The 21,152-nt window shown below is 35.2% G+C and overlaps 1 protein-coding gene across 1 annotated transcript; it reads left to right on the forward strand.

Moving 5' to 3' along the window:
- Positions 1–12,242: 12,242 nt before the first annotated feature.
- LOC134247040 (uncharacterized) lies at positions 12,243–20,535 on the forward strand. The gene is made up of 5 exons (XM_062729383.1): positions 12,243–12,299; positions 17,400–17,488; positions 17,722–18,157; positions 18,326–19,703; positions 19,808–20,535. Exons 1-5 carry the CDS (start codon positions 12,243–12,245, stop codon positions 20,533–20,535), a joined length of 2,688 nt encoding a protein of 895 aa, XP_062585367.1.
- Positions 20,536–21,152: the final 617 nt, after the last annotated feature.

The following is a 21,152-nucleotide window of genomic DNA, read 5'->3' on the forward strand; positions in this document are numbered from 1 at the left end:
TGGGGTTCCCCCATTTAAACGAGGATGAAATTAGGAACATAACTTGCGGGATATACCAGCTCAAACTTGCCAGCAGTTATGCAGCGGAACATTTTCAAGACGGGAATGATATCTTGATACACAAAGAAGACCCAAATTTGCTGCGAATCAAAATTCAGAGTAGACATATTTCATCGAAGTCATATCTCCTATAGATCCGTTACGACGAATCAAGCATCACTGGATGTTACTGTCGGTGTAAAGCCGGGGCCCGTGTGGTGGGCGTTTGTGCACATGTCGCAGCCGTGATATGGTATTTAGGACTCGGTCACTACAAAGGATCGTTTAAATCTGTCCAAGATTGGGGAAGATTCGTTGATGACGCTACAGTTTTCCCAGACCCAGTAGACGAGTCAGTGTCAGACGAAGATCCATTTGAGGAGTAAATTAAATTGAAGTTGTTTAATAAGCTCAGAATAAGCATTATAGGTACATGTATAAGGTATTGCAATTCTGAAAGAGAAGTTTTCATTTGCTGTTTTCTCATCCATTCTAACTCAGCTTTTTGAACTTGTATCTGATTTTGAAGTAAATATATAATAATTATCTGAATTCAGTACATATGCTTGTAAGTTTGAGAATGTTCACTATAATAATGATCATTATTAGTACATCGTTTTTTAGTGAACTTTATTACTTCCAAAAATGGCTATCTAGTAGAATATGAAGGTACTTTTTATATATTATGTATAATCATTTTTATGTATAATCATTTCAATAAAACCTTCATTTTCATTTCCTCTTTAAACCTTCACAGCGTATCTATTTTGTTTACGTTTGATATACATCTAGGCACGTATGTTAAAGTAGGTAGTTCTAGATGAATTTAGATTAAGTTCATTGTAATGTAACAATATTGGAAATCCATGCCGTAAAGTAAATCAAAGTAAATCCTTGTTTACTACACTTCCGTTACTACTTTCGTTTCAAACAGGATTTACCCACAAACAAACACACCATCGATTGTGTTACTATATCCCCTCCAACTCCGTTGTGTGGAGATATAATTCGGTGTATAACAATGATTATCGTATTCAACAAGGTCCTCGTTTAAATAATGCTTCTCACGTAGCATTATCAAGACTCGCCGTTGAATATGGACGACATCGGGAAACAAACTCGTTTTTAATCTTCTTTTATCAGTGCCTTAGAAATTAATTTCAGTCGAGGGGAAGTGAGTACTGCTTCTTACGACCATATTTATTATAAAATGTAAAAATTAAGATATGTTTTGTTAAGTGAGCCCAATACAGTATGAAAACTTGTAAATTCTATGTTTTTAGAATTGTTTATTTTTGAAATACTCCCAGTAACATTTAATCTCAGTATAAACAGTTTTAACCGACAGCCTTTTTCCGAGCAGTAGAAAAATCAAAAACGATTGTTAAAAAGATTTTTTCTGTTAAATTAAAAAAGGCTTAGCATTTTCATGAATAATGTGAACATTTATATTTGTTAAAATAAAATTTAAAATACATGTAGTAAAATAAAAATACAAATTATTTTAAAATCCGACGTAACCCTCTTACTCATAACGTCGCTTAAAGCAACGTCAAAATTGCGCAACGTTATCACAAAGCATGCTATATTTAAATTCAAACAAAAAACAAGCTAATTCAGAGAATTCGTGTCCCCCGCTTAGGGAAAAAGTCGGATCCCCCTGACTGAATTTGTAGAATTATTAAATGTATACATGTATACTGAGGCAAATAAAATACATGTATGTCAATATGCATATACAGATTTGATTGCTTATTCTTTATTATGTGTATAGAAGATTCTTTTTATATGGAATATTTATCACACTGTAATGATGATTTTATAACCTCATAAATTTTTCATTTCACATGCTGAATACTATCACTTAGTAAAAAAAAAAAGAAAAGTACATGTATTTAAAAAAAAAAAAAGAAAAGAAAAAAAGAAAGGATCGACCGGGATTCGATCTCGGGACCTCTCGCATGTGAAGCGAGAGACATTACCACTAGACCACGGAATCGCTTTACACAGCCGGAAGTATATGCAGAACTGAAGTCACATGTATATATTCATGTTCGGTATTCTCAAAATTTTACACAATCCATGGTGTTTGATTTATTTAGCCTTTATTAAACAGTTCTAATAGATGTAACAAGAACATAAAGTCCGCCGATAACCTGTTTCATATGCAATAACTCGCCTCATGCCCCTGCGCTAAAAATAGCGACATGTAATACTATAAATACTAATAAAACAAACGGGGCGGGGCACTTTGAGAGGGGCGAGAGAGGTCCTAGGGAGTTTTGGTATAAAATTACATTGCATAAGCTCAAAATCTTCCTGGAATATCGCCCGGAAATGATAGTGTTACACACAGACAGAATGTATAAAATTTCGACCTTGAACTTTGACCTTTTGACCTCAAAATCAATAGGGGTCTTCACTAGGCCACAGGGAGTTGTTATGTAAAATTTCATTGCAATAGCTCAAATGGTTCTAGAGATATCGTGTGGAAACGAAAGTGTTTTCACAGACAGAATTTGCTTATTCATGACCTTGACCTTTGACTTTTTGACCTCAAAATCAATAGGGGTCTTCTTTAGTCCATAGGGAGTTGCTATGCTAAATTTCATTGCAAAAGCTCAAAGGGTTCTCGAGATATCGTGTGGAAACGAAAGCGTTACAGACAGACAGAAAGACGGACGGACGGCCGGACAGACGGACGGACGGACGGACAAACCCAAATTAATATCCCCCACTTTTCAAGCGGGGGACAATAAGTAGAGCTTTGGACAATTTAAATTTGGTAATTTTATGAAAATATACACTCTATTAAATTATTTTGAGGCACATTATTTGATTTGGACACGGGGCCGAATACAGCCCCTAATGAATTTTGTTCTCTCTATGGGAATTTTAATCATATGGGAAGATATTTTTCTAAGGAAGAAATTTATTTCCTATAGGATATTTTTTCTCCTTTAGAAAAATAAACTCCGCTAGGAAATTAAATTCTCCCATGGTAAATTAAAGTCCTGTAGGAATTTTTTTTTTTTTAATTTAAAAATTAAATTAAAATTTTTGTAAGTTTTTTAATTGTTATAGAAATTTCAGATACACAATTGTTTAGATAATATTTTGTTTCACTAAAAAATATTTTCAAAGGCGATAATCGAAAGATAACTCTTGTTGATAGAAGCATATCATTTTACAACCACAGAAAACCATTTGATATTCTGATTTAAATGGCAACGCTTCATTATGTTTTCTATTTAGAATTAGATAATAATGATGGGAAATATTATTTTCATATATATCTCATATCTATAATTTTATTGTGAGAAAAAGTAAGCAACGCTTCATACTGCAAACAATTTTCCATTTGAATCTAATGCTATTGTTGTTAATGAAAATCAATGTTTGGAATTTAAAAAATGGTGAAATTTGTCCTGGATAGAATTTTACTAAAACACTATAAATGTCCAACGACACGAACAATAAGAATTGTCCACTTTTCGAAGACGACTTGTCCTTTCCTCGGGAGAAAGAAAAAAGGTAAGAAGTCATAAAAACAAATTAGGGAAACAAACAAAAAAAAATGACAATAGTAAACAAATTAAATAATACTAAAATTACTTTTACAATATATATCCAATGTCACATCTTTAATATTAAGTTTCCAATCAGTTGTTGAAAAAAAGCGGAGCGCTAGGAAATGCGTCCGGTGTATCGAATGTACTCTTTAAATCATTAAACGAATTGAATATCACTAATTACATGTAATTATGACCGTGTAGTAAACCGTCAACTGTCTTATTCTCTCAAAATAGCGTAACTTTCCAAGATAAAGAGAAATTGACGAAAGATAATATGGAAAAGCAATTGTTAAAATAGGATATACTAAGAATTTGAAGATGTTGATCTGATATTCTTTTATCCGATAAACATTTTCAAATTCTTAATACATATATACAGTGTATCCTATTTTAAAAAGTTTATGAATATCTGCTTGTGTTGTTCCAGAATTCTTAATGCAAATTAACGGTAAAGTTTACGTATTTTTTTATATAGAAAAATGAACTTCTTTGTTACGACCCAGGATTGGGTCTCGTTCACGTTCATCCTTGTGAAGTCATTAATGTTGTTGTTCCACTAGGGTGGAATGACTTCAGTCTTAGCATCCAGATCTTTTCATTGCTTTTTTCTCTGATCATCTGTTCATCTTAGGCTATGGTCGATCACCACTACTGTCTTGTCCTCACATTTTAGACCTCTAAGGTTTGAATGTTACACAACGAGATTTTTGTCCTATATAATGGTCAAACGGGGATTATTGACTCTTCTACGTGGATCTCCTGTTTCCCCTACAAACTGTTTGAAACAAACTTTGCAGCTGATGAAATAAAAAGAGTTGTTTCTTGGACAGGAGAATTATTAAGTATTTCGTAAATGCAGCCTGTAACGGGGCTGTTAAAGCTGTCTGTGTTAAAGCTGTGCTTACAGAGAAGAAATTTCCTGTCAGAACAAGTTTTTAAGCTCCCGTCAGGTAATCTGACTCGAAATGGATTCTTTATCAACAACTGATTAGAAACTTTAAGGCAAACATATACATGGGGCACTGTAAATATATAGTGTTAACGTTTACATATACATGCTCACGTATATCCCAGAATCTGAAATATACTTACATGCTGGTGGAACAACACAAAGGACACGAGTTTTAATTAAATGCAAGCACAAATTGAGTCCGGTTCCTTCACGTAATGCATTGCCTGAAATATGTTGAATAAATAATATTAAAATATAATTATTTTTAATATGTGAATAACAATGCCCCATTTTAAGCCTTTCTAAACATGGACCCATCCGGGGGACCATGAATTTCATATTTTAGTTAATGATTGAGGAGCGAACCAGTCAGATTCAAAGACACTGTATAAGGAGCCTCATAGGCATACATTTCATACAATTCTTTGTTTTGTTCTAATTGGACCAAATAGAGTACTTATTTACTATTATGGTAAATATATGCACACGTTTTTTTTTTCAGATTTAAGTTGTTTTAAAAGAAGCCCAAAGACCTGCAACTGAGTTCTTAGCGGTTCCCATGCAAATCTACTGTTGATTAAAATATATGCATATTTTTTAGGGATGTCAATTTTATTCGGACAGCTTTGTCGAATAGTCGGATGCTTTAGTCGAACGATAAACGAATAATCGTTTAATTTTTATTTTTTTTTTTCGTGCAATTTTCACTATTTTTCTTTGATAGACTAGTTTACAGTATTCAAGCTACGCTATCATCATTATACAACGAATTTCTAAATTGTAAACATTTACGAAGTACAATGTATCCAATGTATTTAATATTAAAGTACTATATATGAGCTGCACATTTTATATAAAGTCAGGATATTAAACGCTCGTATTTTTTCTTTCTTTACATAACGCTGGTACATGTATCCAATAATTGATGTCATTTTTACGTGTCTGTCATTATTCTTTGACTGGTAAACAATTAAAGCGTGTCTCTTATAAAAACAGAGAGAGATAGCTTTGTATAAATTTTAATCATGTGCAAATAATCAATACAAGTTAAAATGATTCTATGAAATTAATTTCAGGAAAAAAACCTGTTTAATTACGCTAATAAATGTCCCCAAATTTATATGTATTTATAACTTTGTAATAGCTGTTTAATTATTCTTTCTGAATAGCTGTATCACGTCAGAGTTTACGCGTATTGAATTGCATGTTGAAACTTGATAATTTGAATCTACATAACTACACAATTGCCCTCTCCATTTATAAAAACAAGAGGTAGACATTCATTAATAATCATGTTTGTGATTTATCTTTCCCACTCTGGTTTTTTTTTTTTTTTTTTTTTTTTTTTTTTGCATTTTTGCGAAGAACGTACTTTGGGAAAGTTTCACTTGAAGACTGTGTATATGTTAGACTGATTCGGAATATGATACATCTTGTTTGATGTTACACTGCTGAATACAGGCTCAGATTCACATAACCTTGATACCACTGTTTTTCCATTTCTTTTTTAACTATCAAAAGTGTAGATTTTGAAGACTTGTTTGCCTAACATACATCGACATACAAATAATTTCTATAGTCTTAATTTTACATACGAAAATATTGATCTGTAAACAAATGAAATGGGCAAATTTATGTTTATTGCCTTGAATTCAAAATTACTATAATGAACCACATTTTTAACAAAAAATTCAACTGAAGAAATTTTAGTCGATAGTCGGTATAATCGAACAATAGTCGAGTACTCGAATATTCGTTGACACCCCTTATGTTCATCAATTGACATGCTTAGGATTACTTTGTCGAGCTCTAGGTAACTACTTACTTGTAATTTTTTTTTTTTTTTTTTTTTTTTTTTGAATAAAAGATTTTATTTCTAATACATACATAGTTTCATATTTGAGGCATCACCTCCGCAGAGGCCCTCATCATATACCTCACCAGGGGTGCCAGGGGCTCCCTGGATCGGTAACAAAATTTATACATGTATAAAAGGTAAATCAAGAGTAATTTTGTTAAGTAAATATATCAAGCATAAACTTATATAATATAGTGTATGCTTTTAGTAAAAAGTAGCTCTATTATAAATATAGTTGGTAACAATGACATCATGATTATACAATTCAATAGACGATAATTAGCTGCTTCAAAAACATGCAGCAGTGACATCATGTTAATAAAACCCAATATAAGGTTATAGTAGAATATACATAAATTTTACAAACAGAATAGTTGACAGTAATATCATGCGGCAGGACTTCCTTTTACAGTTCACCTTCACAGTCCATATTGTCCTGCCACATGGATGTACATGCAGAGGGCCAGCTCACCCTCAAGTACATATAAAATTGATACAATTAATATACATATTATTATAAGTTTTGTGACAACAGTTCGAGAATTTTAAAATCTGAATTTATACATTTTGTCTTTTTAATAGTAAAATACAATTGCATCAGCGCGTTTTTTAAAAAGTGACACACTCCTTCATATGTAACCTGGTCTTTAACAATTCTACATTTCATTTTATATTTGTAAATATTACACGCCAAGAATGACAATGTATTATCTGAGATAAGAGTGTATTTGTTGTTGAAAATAATAAAGCCTATAACAATCATTTTCCATGTTATATCTATCTTTATTAGTAGAGAAATTTTACTCCAGATTGGCTTTATCAAGTCACATTCGAAAATCAAATGTTTGATATTTTCTTGTATATCGCAGAAATCACAGTTGCCACTGTTGTTTTTATCCCACTTACTAACGGATAGATTAGTAGTCAACAGATTATGTAGTAGCTTATAACTAAATTCTGATACAGATTTATCAAATAATGAGCGAACTTTATTTTTATATATAGTATCGAAATGACTCTTATCTATTTGGAATTCTCTACACCAGATATTTTCCATGATTGGCTTGTGCGATTTCTTTTTTGTTAAAATGTTGTAGAAAAAACAAGATTTTTTATTAGAAATATCTTCAAATTTTCCGTCAAAATAGAATTGTTGATTAGCGTTTGTGTTTACGAAGTTTATAGTTTGCATGTTTATGCGTGAATAGTGTTTCTTTAAGGCGGTCTTTACCATTAGATATTCACAAAGGAAATTATTAGTGGATGCTAATTTTTCTTTAATTTCATTTACAGTTTTGAAACCATTGTCATTAAAGAGGTCTTTTACTAACAAAAGACCCCCTTTGGTCCAATTCGGAAAGAATAGTGGTTTACCTTTAAAGCAAATGTTTTTATTAAGCCAAATATTCTGATTTGCAAGATTTGTAAAAGTATTATCCTTACATTCATTAAAAGCCAAGACAACCTCTTTATAAAACTCAGGAAGGGAGTTTAGTATGAGATCATTGTAATTTGTTACACTTGAATTTGTTAAAAACGCAAAATCTATATTATTTTTGTATAAAACGGCATTTACGAGAGAGAGTAGACTGCTTTTATCTTTTGTAATCTTTGTAACCCATGAGGCTTTAATAGCTTTGACTTTAGACTCAAAGTCAGTGATACCGATTCCGCCTTCGTTTATGCTTCTAATTAAGGTTTTGCGTTTTATTCTTTCGCGGTTGCCCCAAATGAAGGAGATTATTATTTTGTTTAGACTTTTGATGAAAGATTGCTCTGGATTCTCTAATATGGAAGCAGTGTATAATATTTTTGAAATTAATAGAGAATTTATAATCTGACATTTTCCAAAAATAGTTAATTTTCTGCTTCGCCAAGAGTCAAGTATTTTTTCAAATTCTCTTAATTTGCATAGCCAGTTTTTCTCATTTCTTTCTGCTTCGTCATGCCCGATGTATATGCCGAGGCATTTTATTGTTTTAGAGTTAATTCTGACACCATGTAGAGATGTCTCCCCTTCCATGTCTTCTTTAAGATCTCCCAATAGAATACATTCTGTTTTTGATAAGTTCAACTTTGTGCCGGAAATTGACCCGAAATCTTCAATGATTTTAATTACATGTTTAAGAGATTCTTCATCTTTGACTGGAAAAGTACTATCATCCGCATGCTGTATGCATTTTATTTCCTTTTGCGTATTACATATTTTAAAACCTTGAACATTATCTGATTTATTTACCTTTATAGATAAGATTTCCATTACAAATAGAAATAATATAGCTGAGACAGGACATCCCTGTCTGATACCTCTATTCATCTGACATTTTCTAGAAATCCAGCCATTATTTTTTATGTGAAAGTAAGGGTTTGTATATAAGACTTTGATCCATCTGACAAAGTTGTCACCGAAGTTAAACTTCTTCATTGATTGAATCAGAAATTCCCACTCAACTGAGTCAAACGCTTTCTGAAAGTCAGCAAATAACAGTATACCCGATTCGTTGTTTCTTTCCCAGTATTCAAAGATATCTAAAATAAGTCTTGCATTACTACCTATATATAGTCCTTTTAAATACCCAGACTGATCCGGGTTAATTAATTTATTTATAAATTTTTTTAAACGCCGAGAGAAGACGCAGGCTATAATTTTGTAATCGCAATTTGTTAAACTTATGGGACGGTAATTTTGAGGTTTATCAAGATCAACTTTCTTGTGAATTAAAGACAAAACGGAACATTTTTGTGTATTTGTTAATTCTTGTTCTTCGTAAGATTTAATAAGCGCATCATACATGTATTGTTTTAAATGTTTCCAAAACATTTTGTAAAACTCAACCGGTAAGCCGTCGAGTCCAGGGGATTTGTTGTTTTTCATTTCAAATACTGCCTCGGAACATTCTTTTAATGTAGGAAATTTGTCAAAGAAATCTTTCTCGTCATCAGTAAGCTTAGTTTGTATTTCAATATCGCGTAGGTAATTATTTATTCTTTCAGCTGTAATTTTCTGAGATGAATACAAGTTTTCATAAAATAAACATAGTTGATTAAGTATATCGTCGGTCTTGGTAAGGATTTTTTCATTGACTCTGATTCTGTTTATAACGTTATGTGATTGATGTTTATTTTCGAGTCTTAAAAAGTATGCTGTATTCTTTTCACCCTCATCTATCCATCTTGCTCTTGATCGAATTTGTGCTCCTTTTGCCTTGTTTTCATAATAATTATCAAGTTGATTTTCGAGATCTTTTTTTCGTATCATATCTATTTCTGTAAAGTGCTTATTTTCCATTTGTTCAATTTCATTTCCGATCTTTTGTATTTTTTCCCTTTGAGTTTTGTTTCTGTTTTTACAGTAGTCAATACTAAGTTTCTTGATTTTAAACTTAATTAGTTCCCATTTAGTTTTACAATTGCTGTTATTTCTAATTTCTTCGGGTAGGTCAGCGAAAAAATTGTTGATTAAATCACAATACGCCGATTCTTTTAAGATCGATGTGTTTAACTTCCAATAACCTTTTCCGCGTGTATTTCCAGAAATTTCACATTTAAAAACGAGAGCAAGATGATCGCTTAATCTTGACTTAGAAACATTTGGCGGTTTTCGTAGAAAGAAATTTAAAGGTTTGTGGCAGAAGTTGTCAGTGAAAAATACGTAATCAATTCTACTTTTAGGTACGTTTTGCCCGTCACACCAAGTATTACCATTTTTCTGGTGATTTAAATTTAACCAGAGATCAAGAAATGAAAACTTAGAAATTGTATCTTGCAATATTTTTGCGCTTTTGTCTCTCTTGTTGTTTGAATCACAATTGAGATCGCCAACAAAAATTACGTTTTCTTCATTTAAACTATATTGCGATATCCATTTAGAAACCTTTTTGAAAAAATCAGACCTTAAATTTTCAGTGTTTGGCGCATATATATTGATAAGGGTTATATTTTTGTTATCGTGTTCAATATTTAACAATATGAAGCGACCGTCATTAGATCTGTGTTGATTTATAAACTTAAATGAGAATTCTTTTTCAAACAATATTGTAACGCCCCTACTGTGGGGGGAATTAGAAAAACAATGATAAGAAGACCCTAGCCATCTTGCATTGTACTGCGTCTCCTTTTCTGATACAAAATGAGTTTCTTGCAAAAATGCTATGTCGCAGTCAACGTTTTTTAACCACTCATACAAAATACATCTTTTGTTATAATCATTCAACCCCCTACAGTTTAACGACAGACATTTTAAGGTAGACATTGTGACAAAAGGAAAAATATTGCTTTACAAAGTGAGAGGGAAAAAAAAGGAAATGGAGAGTTTCTAAATTTTACAGTAAACATTTTACCCTAAGTAGCTGTCAATTCCTTGCTGCTTGGCCTTGCGCTGGGGCCTTGGTTGGGACGCCGCGCGTGGTCTATGTCTGCATTTATCTGCAATTCGCTGAATGATTTTGCCCATCACATTTTTACCAGGCCAGGCATCTGGGTTTGTGCACAGGGTTTTCTCCGCGTCTAACCCGGTTCCCCAGTAGCGGTCGTAAACCGAATGAGCAAAGATGACATTTGGTTTTGATGATATAAGGAGATCCTTCATATCCTTTAACTGGGCTACCTTGGCACCGATGATTTCCTCCATCACTGATTCAGCATCTTGTCGCCACTGTGGTGACTCGGAAACGGATTTGCCAATGAATTTACAATCCAGAGCGGTTTTAGCTTCCCGGATTTTTTCTGCAGCGATCAGATTGCCGGCACGAATGGCCTTGGTGAGTTGGAAGGCTTGTTCTGCAGATGTAAAGGATTCGCCATAGATGTCTAATTTACAGGAATAGAAGTTGGATAGGATGTTCTTTTCGCCGCTGAATGTTTCCACATTTTTGGGGTTGCCAGTAACATACTCGGGACAACACTCATCTCCTGGGTCATGCCCGGTGTTTTTGCAAGCGGCACATCTGCGGTCGTTTGTGCAGTTGCGCGCTGAGTGCCCAGCTTCCCAGCATTTGGTACATGTTACCGCGGGTTTGTCAACATTTTGGCCTCTATGAAATATTTTGCATTTTAGGCCCGCGCAGTAAGAGAATCGGGGAAGTGGTCCCTTTGATGGAGGATCGATGTAGATGAACCGGTTCCCATTTAGGACGTTGGTCATTTTGTTGTTGGTCGGGTTACGGATCTTTTCATACTTAAGATCGCTTTTCGGAGAAACCCCTAGTTTAGTTAACATCTCGTGTATCGCTGAGTCGTCCACGGATAGGGGAACGCCGCAAATTGTTACTTTTAAAGCTTGATCTCTTGGACCTTCCAGGCCGGCGGAGTATGGATTTGTGTCGTACGGAGATATGTGTTGATTTTTAAAATCGAAACCTTCCAGTAGAATTTTACTTCTGCTGTGGGCATTGGTCAGATATATTCGCCACAAATCGCGGTCTAATTGGATGCATTTCACCGCATCACCGACGCACGAAGTAACAGCTTGAAGCATCTCAAAATTCGTGATTCGTTCATCATCGCTTTCAGATAGAAGCTCGTTGTTCTTCAAGTATACTGGTTTCAGCATTTGATCCATTTTTCAAATATTCGATATAGAATGTATTGAGTTATAACACATGCATACAAAGTATAGATAGACTTCTGCTCGTGAGTCAATATCACACCTGAGTAGGTACTCACCAGGTAAACACCGGGTATATTCGCTCTCTCAGGGTATTTTAAATCCCAAACGTGCAGTAAATGCACAAAGAATCACACTTTATATACACTAAACACACAATATATTTCTTTCCAAACAGTCGTAGAAAGAAAATAAACGCTTTTTTAGCGAAAAATGTCAAGTCGATCGGAGGACAGCGAAAACACGTCCGCTGCCCACTACGCCGTGACGGTAGATCCCTACTTACTTGTAATTAAACGCTTGCTAGCCTTGCTTACTCTTTAACCTTGCTTAAGAGACCATTCTAGAGAACCAACTGGCCTGGAGGCCATAAAACGTATACGAGGTCACCTTTGATCTCGGTCTTACTTTTCGACTATATATTCCTTTATATATTTCTTTATTCCTTTACTAAGTGGGACTGAGACCAAAAGTGGGCTCGTCTAAGTTATATGGCCCCCAGGCCAGATCTTAAAACCCCTGTCACACCGGAGCTGCCGTCCTAACGGCAAACGCACGGCGTCCTTACGATGAAATAAAGAAAAACGTCGAGCTGAGCGCAGTAGAGTCTCCTACAACGCTGTTACAACTCAGCGAGAACTGCACTGAACGCGGTAGGGTCTCCTAGAACGCCGGGTGACGGTGATCGCTTTGAGCGAGCAAGGAATGTACGCGCTGTGTGATTGCGGTCTGATTCAAATGCACTAGAAACGTAGTATGATCGCCGTATCAGTACTGTGAGATCTCCAACAACCCGTACCGAAAATATTGCCTTCCTGCAAATATTTGCTGCACGTCTGCAGCAAACATTGCTGCAAACTTGCAGCAGACATTGCTGAAAGCTTGCGGCAATGTATCTCAAGAAAGCTTGACAGTCAATACAAAGCCTTGGTGTTTGCTACAAGTTTGCGGCAAGTCTGAAGCAACCTTGCAGCAAACGTTTTACCATGTAAATGAGGTTTGCTGCAAGTCTGCAGCAAACACTGGATTTTCCATATATGGAAACCTTGCTGCAAGCTTGCGGCAAACATTGCTGCAAACCTGCGGCAAACATTGCTGCAAGCTTGCGGCAAACATTGCTGCTAACTTGCAGCAAACAATTTCCTTATGGCACACTCCTGTGAACAAGCAGCAAGTTCGCAGAAAGCTTCTGTCCTGACCTAAATCTGTTAATTTTAGAGAAAATCCACCACATGTTTCTGAAATGATGCAATTCTATGAAGTATTGATATAGGCTCTCTTTATGTTTCTAGACAAAGTTTCCAAACTTTTTTAAATCTATGTGCTATATAGCTTTTTATATGAACAGAACATTAAGAACTTTACATATATTTTTAATTAAATATTATCATGATAACAGTTACTAATTCATTTGAAAACATATATTAACTGATTTGGATCCATTATTATATATAAGAAGTATACATATTTGATATTATAATGAGGACTGAATTCATAATAAATAGATTTAGATTTGACCTAGAGTTACACCAGTTACTTAAACAACTGCTTTTAAGATTTTTTTTACATCAAAATTAAATAACATCAGATCTTACCGATTAGATATTCACGGATGCCAATGAACACCTACATCCATAGTTTTGCACTTTTGATCATTCAAAACGGTATGTATTTCTAACAAAATACTGAAACATGTACAACTTCAATTCAAACATTTCAAAATGGCCAGTTCTGTGTTGACCCAGTACAATCTGAATTTCATTGGCTGATTTGACTTGTTTACTGTTCTTGCGAACTTCCTGCAAACATTCAAATCATGCAATGTTTCCTGCAAACTTGCTGCATAAATATATTTTATGCTTCATGTCGGCTGTCTGAATTATATAAGAAAAGAGTATATTGTAAATTTTAACAGCTAAATTTCGAAAAGATATATCCTATTTTTTCAGAATATACATATTAGTTAAAACAAATTTGACCTTTACGGCTCTTGCTAAGGTGAATAAAAATTTTATACACCATAATAGAATTATTAAAATATGTATATAAATTGAAATTCAAAACACATAAAAATATAAGCCTTAATAAATACAATATAACCAATTAAGGTTCGTAATCACTCTGCTTACTAATATAAAAAAAAAATAAAAAATGGTAATGTTTTTCCAAAAGAAATCTTATTCATGATCAAAATGCTTACAATTTCAGCATACCTTCAGGGGCAAATTTTGACAAAAATGACCTGTAAACTTGACGCTTTTAAAAAGAAATAACAGCAATTTATACCCGTTAGAGGTATCTCTCTTATCAGAGGAATAATGAACCTTAAATCTGGAAAAAAAAACTAAAAAAAAAATATCTTTCTTTCATTTTATAAATCAATCTACTTTTATATGAAAATCATTTAAAAAAAATTATTTTTGATTAAAATGAAAACTTACCAGATCCATGGATAGCTACAATAGGTAACAGAACTAAAACCAATCCCAGGGAAGCCATTTAACTTGTTTAATATATAAGTTTCTTTCCCTGTCTTTGTTCGAAACTCAAGCAATTTATTTTTAAGATTTAGATGACGGAATGAACTTAAGTTTATATATTTAAAACACGAATAAGGATATAAACAAGAGGCCCGAGGACCACATCACTCACCTGAACAACTGGTTAGGTGAAAGCATGAATTAGGTCAGTATTGAAAAGTTTAAATATATTATAAAATGGGTTCTGGGGAAAAGGGTATTTAAGAAATAAAATTTACACGTCCTTAGAATGCTTTTGTGACAAATTATGGTTTTGTTGTTTATTAGATGATATTTTATTGATATGGCCTTTGTATTCATTTGTCCAGTTTATGGCACCTCTATTCCAATGAATTTCAAATCTACATTACCTTTTTTATGCTTTCAAATTGATGATCAAGCATCATGATGGCTTTGTAAAGGATTTTAACGATTTTTACCATACATTCCTATGTAAAACCTTAATCACCCATTGTGGCCACACCCCTTCTCAAGCGATCATGTTTTGAACAAAATTACATCTTCCCTTTAAGAAGATTCTTCTGCATGAGTTTCAATTTCCTTGTCCAGTAGATCTAGAGAAAGATATTTAAAAAAAAAAATCTAATGTATTCTTATGTTGAATTTTATACCCCATTGTGGTCCCACCCAAACCCAGGGGTTCCTGATTTTAACGAACTAAATTTTTCGCTACCTGAGGATGAATCCACATGAGTTTCAGGTTTCCTGGCACAGTCATGCTTGAGAAGATGAGTTTTAAAAGATGCCATTGATTTTTCACGAATTCATTATTATCTCCTCTTCCCTTCATTTGTTCAAACCTGAATCCCCTTCACCGAAGGATACTTTGTGGCAGGTTTGTTTGAAATTGCTCCAGTGGTTCTTAAGAAGAAGATAAAAATATGAAAGTTAACAACGAAAACGACAACAACTACAACGACAGACTACGGACAAATTTCGATCAGAAAAAGCTCACTTGAACCTTCAGCTCAGGTGAGCGTAAAAGGGATTTCTGTGCAAATAAAAAAAATTAAAAAACTGATGAGGTATATTTATTATAAAGAGAAGTTTTAATTCATTTCCGTACAAAAAGGCATATTTCCAATAATAACGAGACGATACATTTTGCTCAACATTTAATGCGTCATTTGACATAATTTGACTGGGTTTCCATTACTTCTTGAGCTCATTATAAACATCAACAAGTAAGCTTCGAAGTAAGGGAAAAATTTTGTTGCATAAATAATGTTCATGGCTCTATAATGTTTAAACGAAAATTCAAAAAAAAAAATATTAGTTTAACTATCTGTATGCGATAAGTTACCAATTAAATAAGGGCAATGAAAATGTTTAAAATATTTGTCATCAGAACTGTGACACACCGTGTTACACGGTGCACAGAAACGCTGACTTCTAAGACGCCGACATAGTTCGAGGTCCACGCTAAAGCGTGGACTTACGGTCCACGGGACCCCATGTTTTTTGCGGAAAACTCAAGGTCCGTACTATACATTCAAGGATTCGAACTTTCAAGACCAAACAACTTTTAGGTCATTGCGCGTCATAACATAGCTATTCGGTGGCGCGTTCGAGTAATTAATGCTGTTTTTCTCGAAACTTATCCGTCTCAAATGTAAATATAAGTAATAAAAAACAATACTAAAATGTTCTCTGGGAAATGAACTTTAAGTTGGTTCATGGTCAAATCACCTACTGAGACGCCCTTCGGGCTTCACAGGATTTGATCACGTGATCAACTAAAAGTTCATTTCCCTGAGAACTTTTTAACATATCATTGGAAACAAAATTGACGTCCAGATGTGATTACAGAGAATTATATTAGTTCTTCGTAAAACAACGGCGACGTCTCAATCTTATGCATTTAGCTAATTAGAATTCTTCACTCTTGAAACAATTTGATAATTAAACAATATTATCACAGATAATTCAATTTATGCCGCTATGAGAAAGATATCATATTTTACACCTTAGGATAATTCCGCATATCCCTGCGCAGTCTGCAGCCCAATCAAAATCCTTGATTTTGTTGCGCCATTTTTGTTAGCCTGGTAGTGCGTTGAAAAAAAAAATGTTTGTGCAAAAGGGGACCTGCGTACATGTGGCCTAAGATTAATTATTGGTCAGCTTCTTAGGGAGAGTCATCGGTTCCTGTAATTTATGCCGTGGAAACTATTTCGGTGGAGGCACAGAAGGTTTTTTTGGCAGAACTCGTTAAACACTGCAAGGGTTGCTTTTCACTTCGACAACCCTCTATGAAGAATTTGAAACACGGGAACTGCTTTTGCCCATGCATTGGAGAAGTTCTTGAGGAATGCAGCGATTGTGCATTCCCGTCAATTAAGGGCAGTATTGTTTTTGGTCAATATAACACAAAACAAATAATGTTTCAACGTTTACATATTTGGAGAAGCTCTAAAACATTATTTTATTCATACGTTATTTTGGTTAAGCTGCATACCTTTATAAAATGCAGGCTAACTGGCGGTGCTAGAGGGCAAATCATTTTCATAACTTATATTTATTTACCATATGTACCTGTTACCACTTCATGTATGATTTGTGATTCTGATGTTCAGTAATTAAATATTATGGATGTAAAATTCCTATCCGGAAATTTTCCCGGTACAGGTTTGATTACTATGTGTTTTGTTTATGTTTCTGCCCAAGTCAATGGAGCAGCATTTTAACATGTGCTTGGTCTTTTCCTAGCCTCACAGGAGTAAGTAATTATATAAATGCATAAAATTTCATGAAAAATAATGTTTAGGACAAATTTGAATTGTATTATACCTATGATACTGTTAAATTCACATGTCTGGATTATTTGTAGCAAAATGTCAGTCTGTTTATCTATAGTCATGTACGAGAAATTATTGTCAATGTCAATTATTATGTTTTTTTGGTAAATCTAGATGATATGTATGTCAAATATTTATGATTCTTTTTTAAATTGTTTGTAGTTTTTTACCCTCTTCACGAGGCGGAGTGTCAGTTCCAATAAAAATAAAATCTGGAAACATTACAGTAAAAAATCCTGTTTATTCGGCTGACTGTTTGTATGGATCAAGGTCTCAGGACACAAAGAATCATGAGCAGTGTGGGCAAGAAACAGTTTGATGAATCAGCATCTCGAGTGAGTTCTAAACTAACAGAAACACTATTACATCACACTGCAAAAGTCGAGCAGGCCCGTGCGCAGAAGAAGAAGCAGATTTGATCAGACAGGAGGCTGCCATCAAGGCCAGCAGAACTGTGTTAGCACGTAAGAAAGAACTGGAAGCGGCAACTCTAGGACTAGAAGCCGTGAGAAAGGTTCTGGAATTTTCAGATGTTGGTGAAAGTGTTTTTGGTGAATATCAAGATCCCAATAAAGAACATTTGATGGAGCGATATTTGAATGAAAATATGAGAATGAACGCTCCTCCACCTGATCCAGTGCTGAATGAAATACCTTCCCCTGCAATTGTAGATGCGCATGATATTAAAGTGTCTGAACCTATACAGAACTCATTGATTTCCGTTGTTCCCCAGGTTTTGCAACAGACTAACACAAAGCAGGACACTGTATTCGATCTTGCAAAGGCAGTAGTAAAGAATCAAATGATTCCACAAAGACTTTGGAAATTCAGTGGTGAACCTGGACGGTATATTACCTGGAAACACAGTTTTCTAAATGTTATGAAAGACATCAATTCTATCCCATTGGAGCAACTAGATCTTTTATTGAACAACCTCTGACAAGGGTGTAAACTGCAGTGCGAAAATATAAGAACTACAAATGCTCGCAATCCAGAGAGGGCTCTCACTCAAATATGGGAAAGACTTGACCTGGAGTATGGTAGCCCTGAAGCAGTTGAACATGCTATGAAGCAGCGGATCATTAACTTTACACCGTTAATGGAGAATGATAGGAAACGTTACTTTGATCTGTACGACCTAGCTGCTGAGGTTGAATCCTTGAAAAGTGATGAAGCCTACGGATCAGCCTTCGCATATTTTGACTCCACAACTGGAATAAATGACTTTGTTCGAAAATTGCCAAAGCGTTTTCGGGAGAAATGGATGACAACGTGTGACAAATACAAGGTCAACAATGGAGTGTCTTATGTGCCCTTCCAAGTGTTGGTGAATTTCTTGCGAGACCTTGCTAGGCTTAGAAATGACCCTGGTTTGATATTGGAGAACTTACCTCAGAATACAACCACACAGCATCCACCACAGAAAAAGTCGGCACAAAAGTCGGATGTATTTGTTCGCAAAACAACCGTAGCACCAGATCGTCTCGAATATGAAACTGACAGTGACATTTCCTATGTACGGTGTCCCATTCATGGAGGAAATTCCAACCATGCTTTGCGAGATTGTCAGAAACTCTGTAAGAAACCTTACAAAGAGAGAATTGATTTCCTTTTCAAGAAAGGATATTGTCTGAAATGTTGTGGCCAGAAACGCCATTTAAAAAAGAACTGTCATGAGTCGGTCAAGTGTGAAAGGTGTAATTCAACGGAACATGTAACTATTCTTCATCCAGACTCTGCACCTAGGAAAGTCCAGGAGGGGGAGCAGCCCGATGTGAATGCATGTTGCACAGAAATATGCAAAGTACCCCGAAACACTTCTAAATCTTGTTCAAAAATTGTGTTAGTGTCGGTGTTTCCAGAGGGAGAACGTTATCGAGAACGAACAGTTTACTGTCTGATAGATAACCAAAGCAACCGATCCTTGGCATCACCATCATTTTTTGATGCTTTCAACATACGTGGCCCAGAGACAGAATATGTGCTATCAACATGTACAGGGAGATCTGTTACATCTGGACGGAAAGCATCGGGATATGTAGTGCGCTCACTAGATGGATCATGTACTCTCACATTACCAAGCCTCATTGAATGTGATGAGATACCTGACAACAGGAACGAGATTCCTTCTAAAGCTGTTGCACGAGGATATTCACACTTACAGGATATTGAGAAATGTATTCCTGAGATTGATGAGAGTGTCAATATTGAACTTTTGATTGGTCGCGATCTAATAACAGCACACCATGTATTGGATCAAAGAATAGGAACAGATGTCTTACCTTTTGGTCAAAAACTGCCCCTCGGCTGGGTGATAATTGGGAACGTTTGCCTCGGTAAGATCCATCAACCTGAGACTGTAAATGCCTGAAGACCTCCATATTGTCAAGTGGAAGAGCCACACATTTGATTCCATGTGAAAGTGAGATCTTGGTGAAAGAATGTGACATTTTTACACGTCTACCATGTGATGAGAAACCAGGCCTCTCAATAGAAGACAAGAAGTTTCTTCACTTCATGGAGTCAAGTTTTCATAGATCTAGCGACGGATTTTGGGAAGAGCCATTACCCTTTCGGGAGGGTAGACAACCTCTACCAGACAACCGGTCAATGGCCCTGCATAGAGCCAAGTCGTTTGATGCCAACTTGCGCTCTAACACAGAAAAGAAAAAACAAGTCATCGAATTCGTAGAGAAGCTTCTACAGAATGAACATGCAGAATTGGCTCCCAAACTACCTGTTAATGTTGAGCGATGGTACTTACCAATGTTCGCTGTATTCCATCCGAAGAAGCCGGAGAGCATTCGTGTGGTGTTTGATTCGTCGGCAAAATATCAAGATGTGTCATTGAATTCTGTGCTTCTTCAAGGACCTGACTTGCTGAACAGTCTGGTTGGTATCCTTTTTCGATTCCGTCAGGAAAAGGTAGCCATTACCATGGACGTACAACATATGTTTTATAATTTCAAAGTACCAGAAGAACAACGGTGTTATTTGCGTTTCATATGGCACCAAAACAATGACTTCAATCAACCCCTTGTTGATTATCAAATGACTAGACATGTATTTGGCAATACTGCATCGCCAGCAGTGGCCAATTACGGATTCCGCAAAGTTGTAGAAACTGCTGACCAAGATGTACAGAACCTTATCAGAGCTTCTACGTAGATGATGGATTGGTATCCTGTAGAACTGTTGAACACACCGTTGACCTTGTCCTTCGCACAAAGCAAGCCTTACATGACAACGGCAGAATAAGACTCCATAAGTTTGCGTCAAACAACAGAGAGGTGCTTAATGGGCTAGACCAAGGTGACTTAGCAAAAGATTTAAAGGATCTTGATTTAGGAACAGCTACTCTTCCCACTCAGAGAAGTCTAGGCCTACTTTGGAATACAGATACAGACACCTTTACATTCAAAGTCAGCTCTGTTGAAAGGTCTTACACTTGACGTGGACTGTTATCTGTAATCAACAGTGTCTTCGACCCTATTGGCTTTTTACAACCTGTTATTATTGAAGGAAAACTCTTGCTTCGTGAAATGATGTCTGTGACCAGTAAAACTGATTGGGACGACCCATTACCAGAACCACTGTACAACAAATGGATCTCATGGATGAACTCTTTAAGCTATCTTGAGACTCTTCACATACCTAGAATGTACAGTGATATCTCGTTTGAGGATGCCACTCATAGAGAGGTTTTGGTATTTGCGGACGCGTCAAAGAATGCAGTGGCAGCAGTTGCGTACCTCAAGTTGTGTGATGAGAAAAAATCTACCATC

Source organism: Saccostrea cucullata, unplaced genomic scaffold (genome assembly GCF_032062105.1).
Source record: "Saccostrea cucullata isolate Sc308-1 unplaced genomic scaffold, CSIRO_AGI_Scuc_v1 ctg6105, whole genome shotgun sequence".
In the NCBI taxonomy this organism is placed as follows: Eukaryota; Metazoa; Mollusca; class Bivalvia; order Ostreida; family Ostreidae; genus Saccostrea; species Saccostrea cuccullata.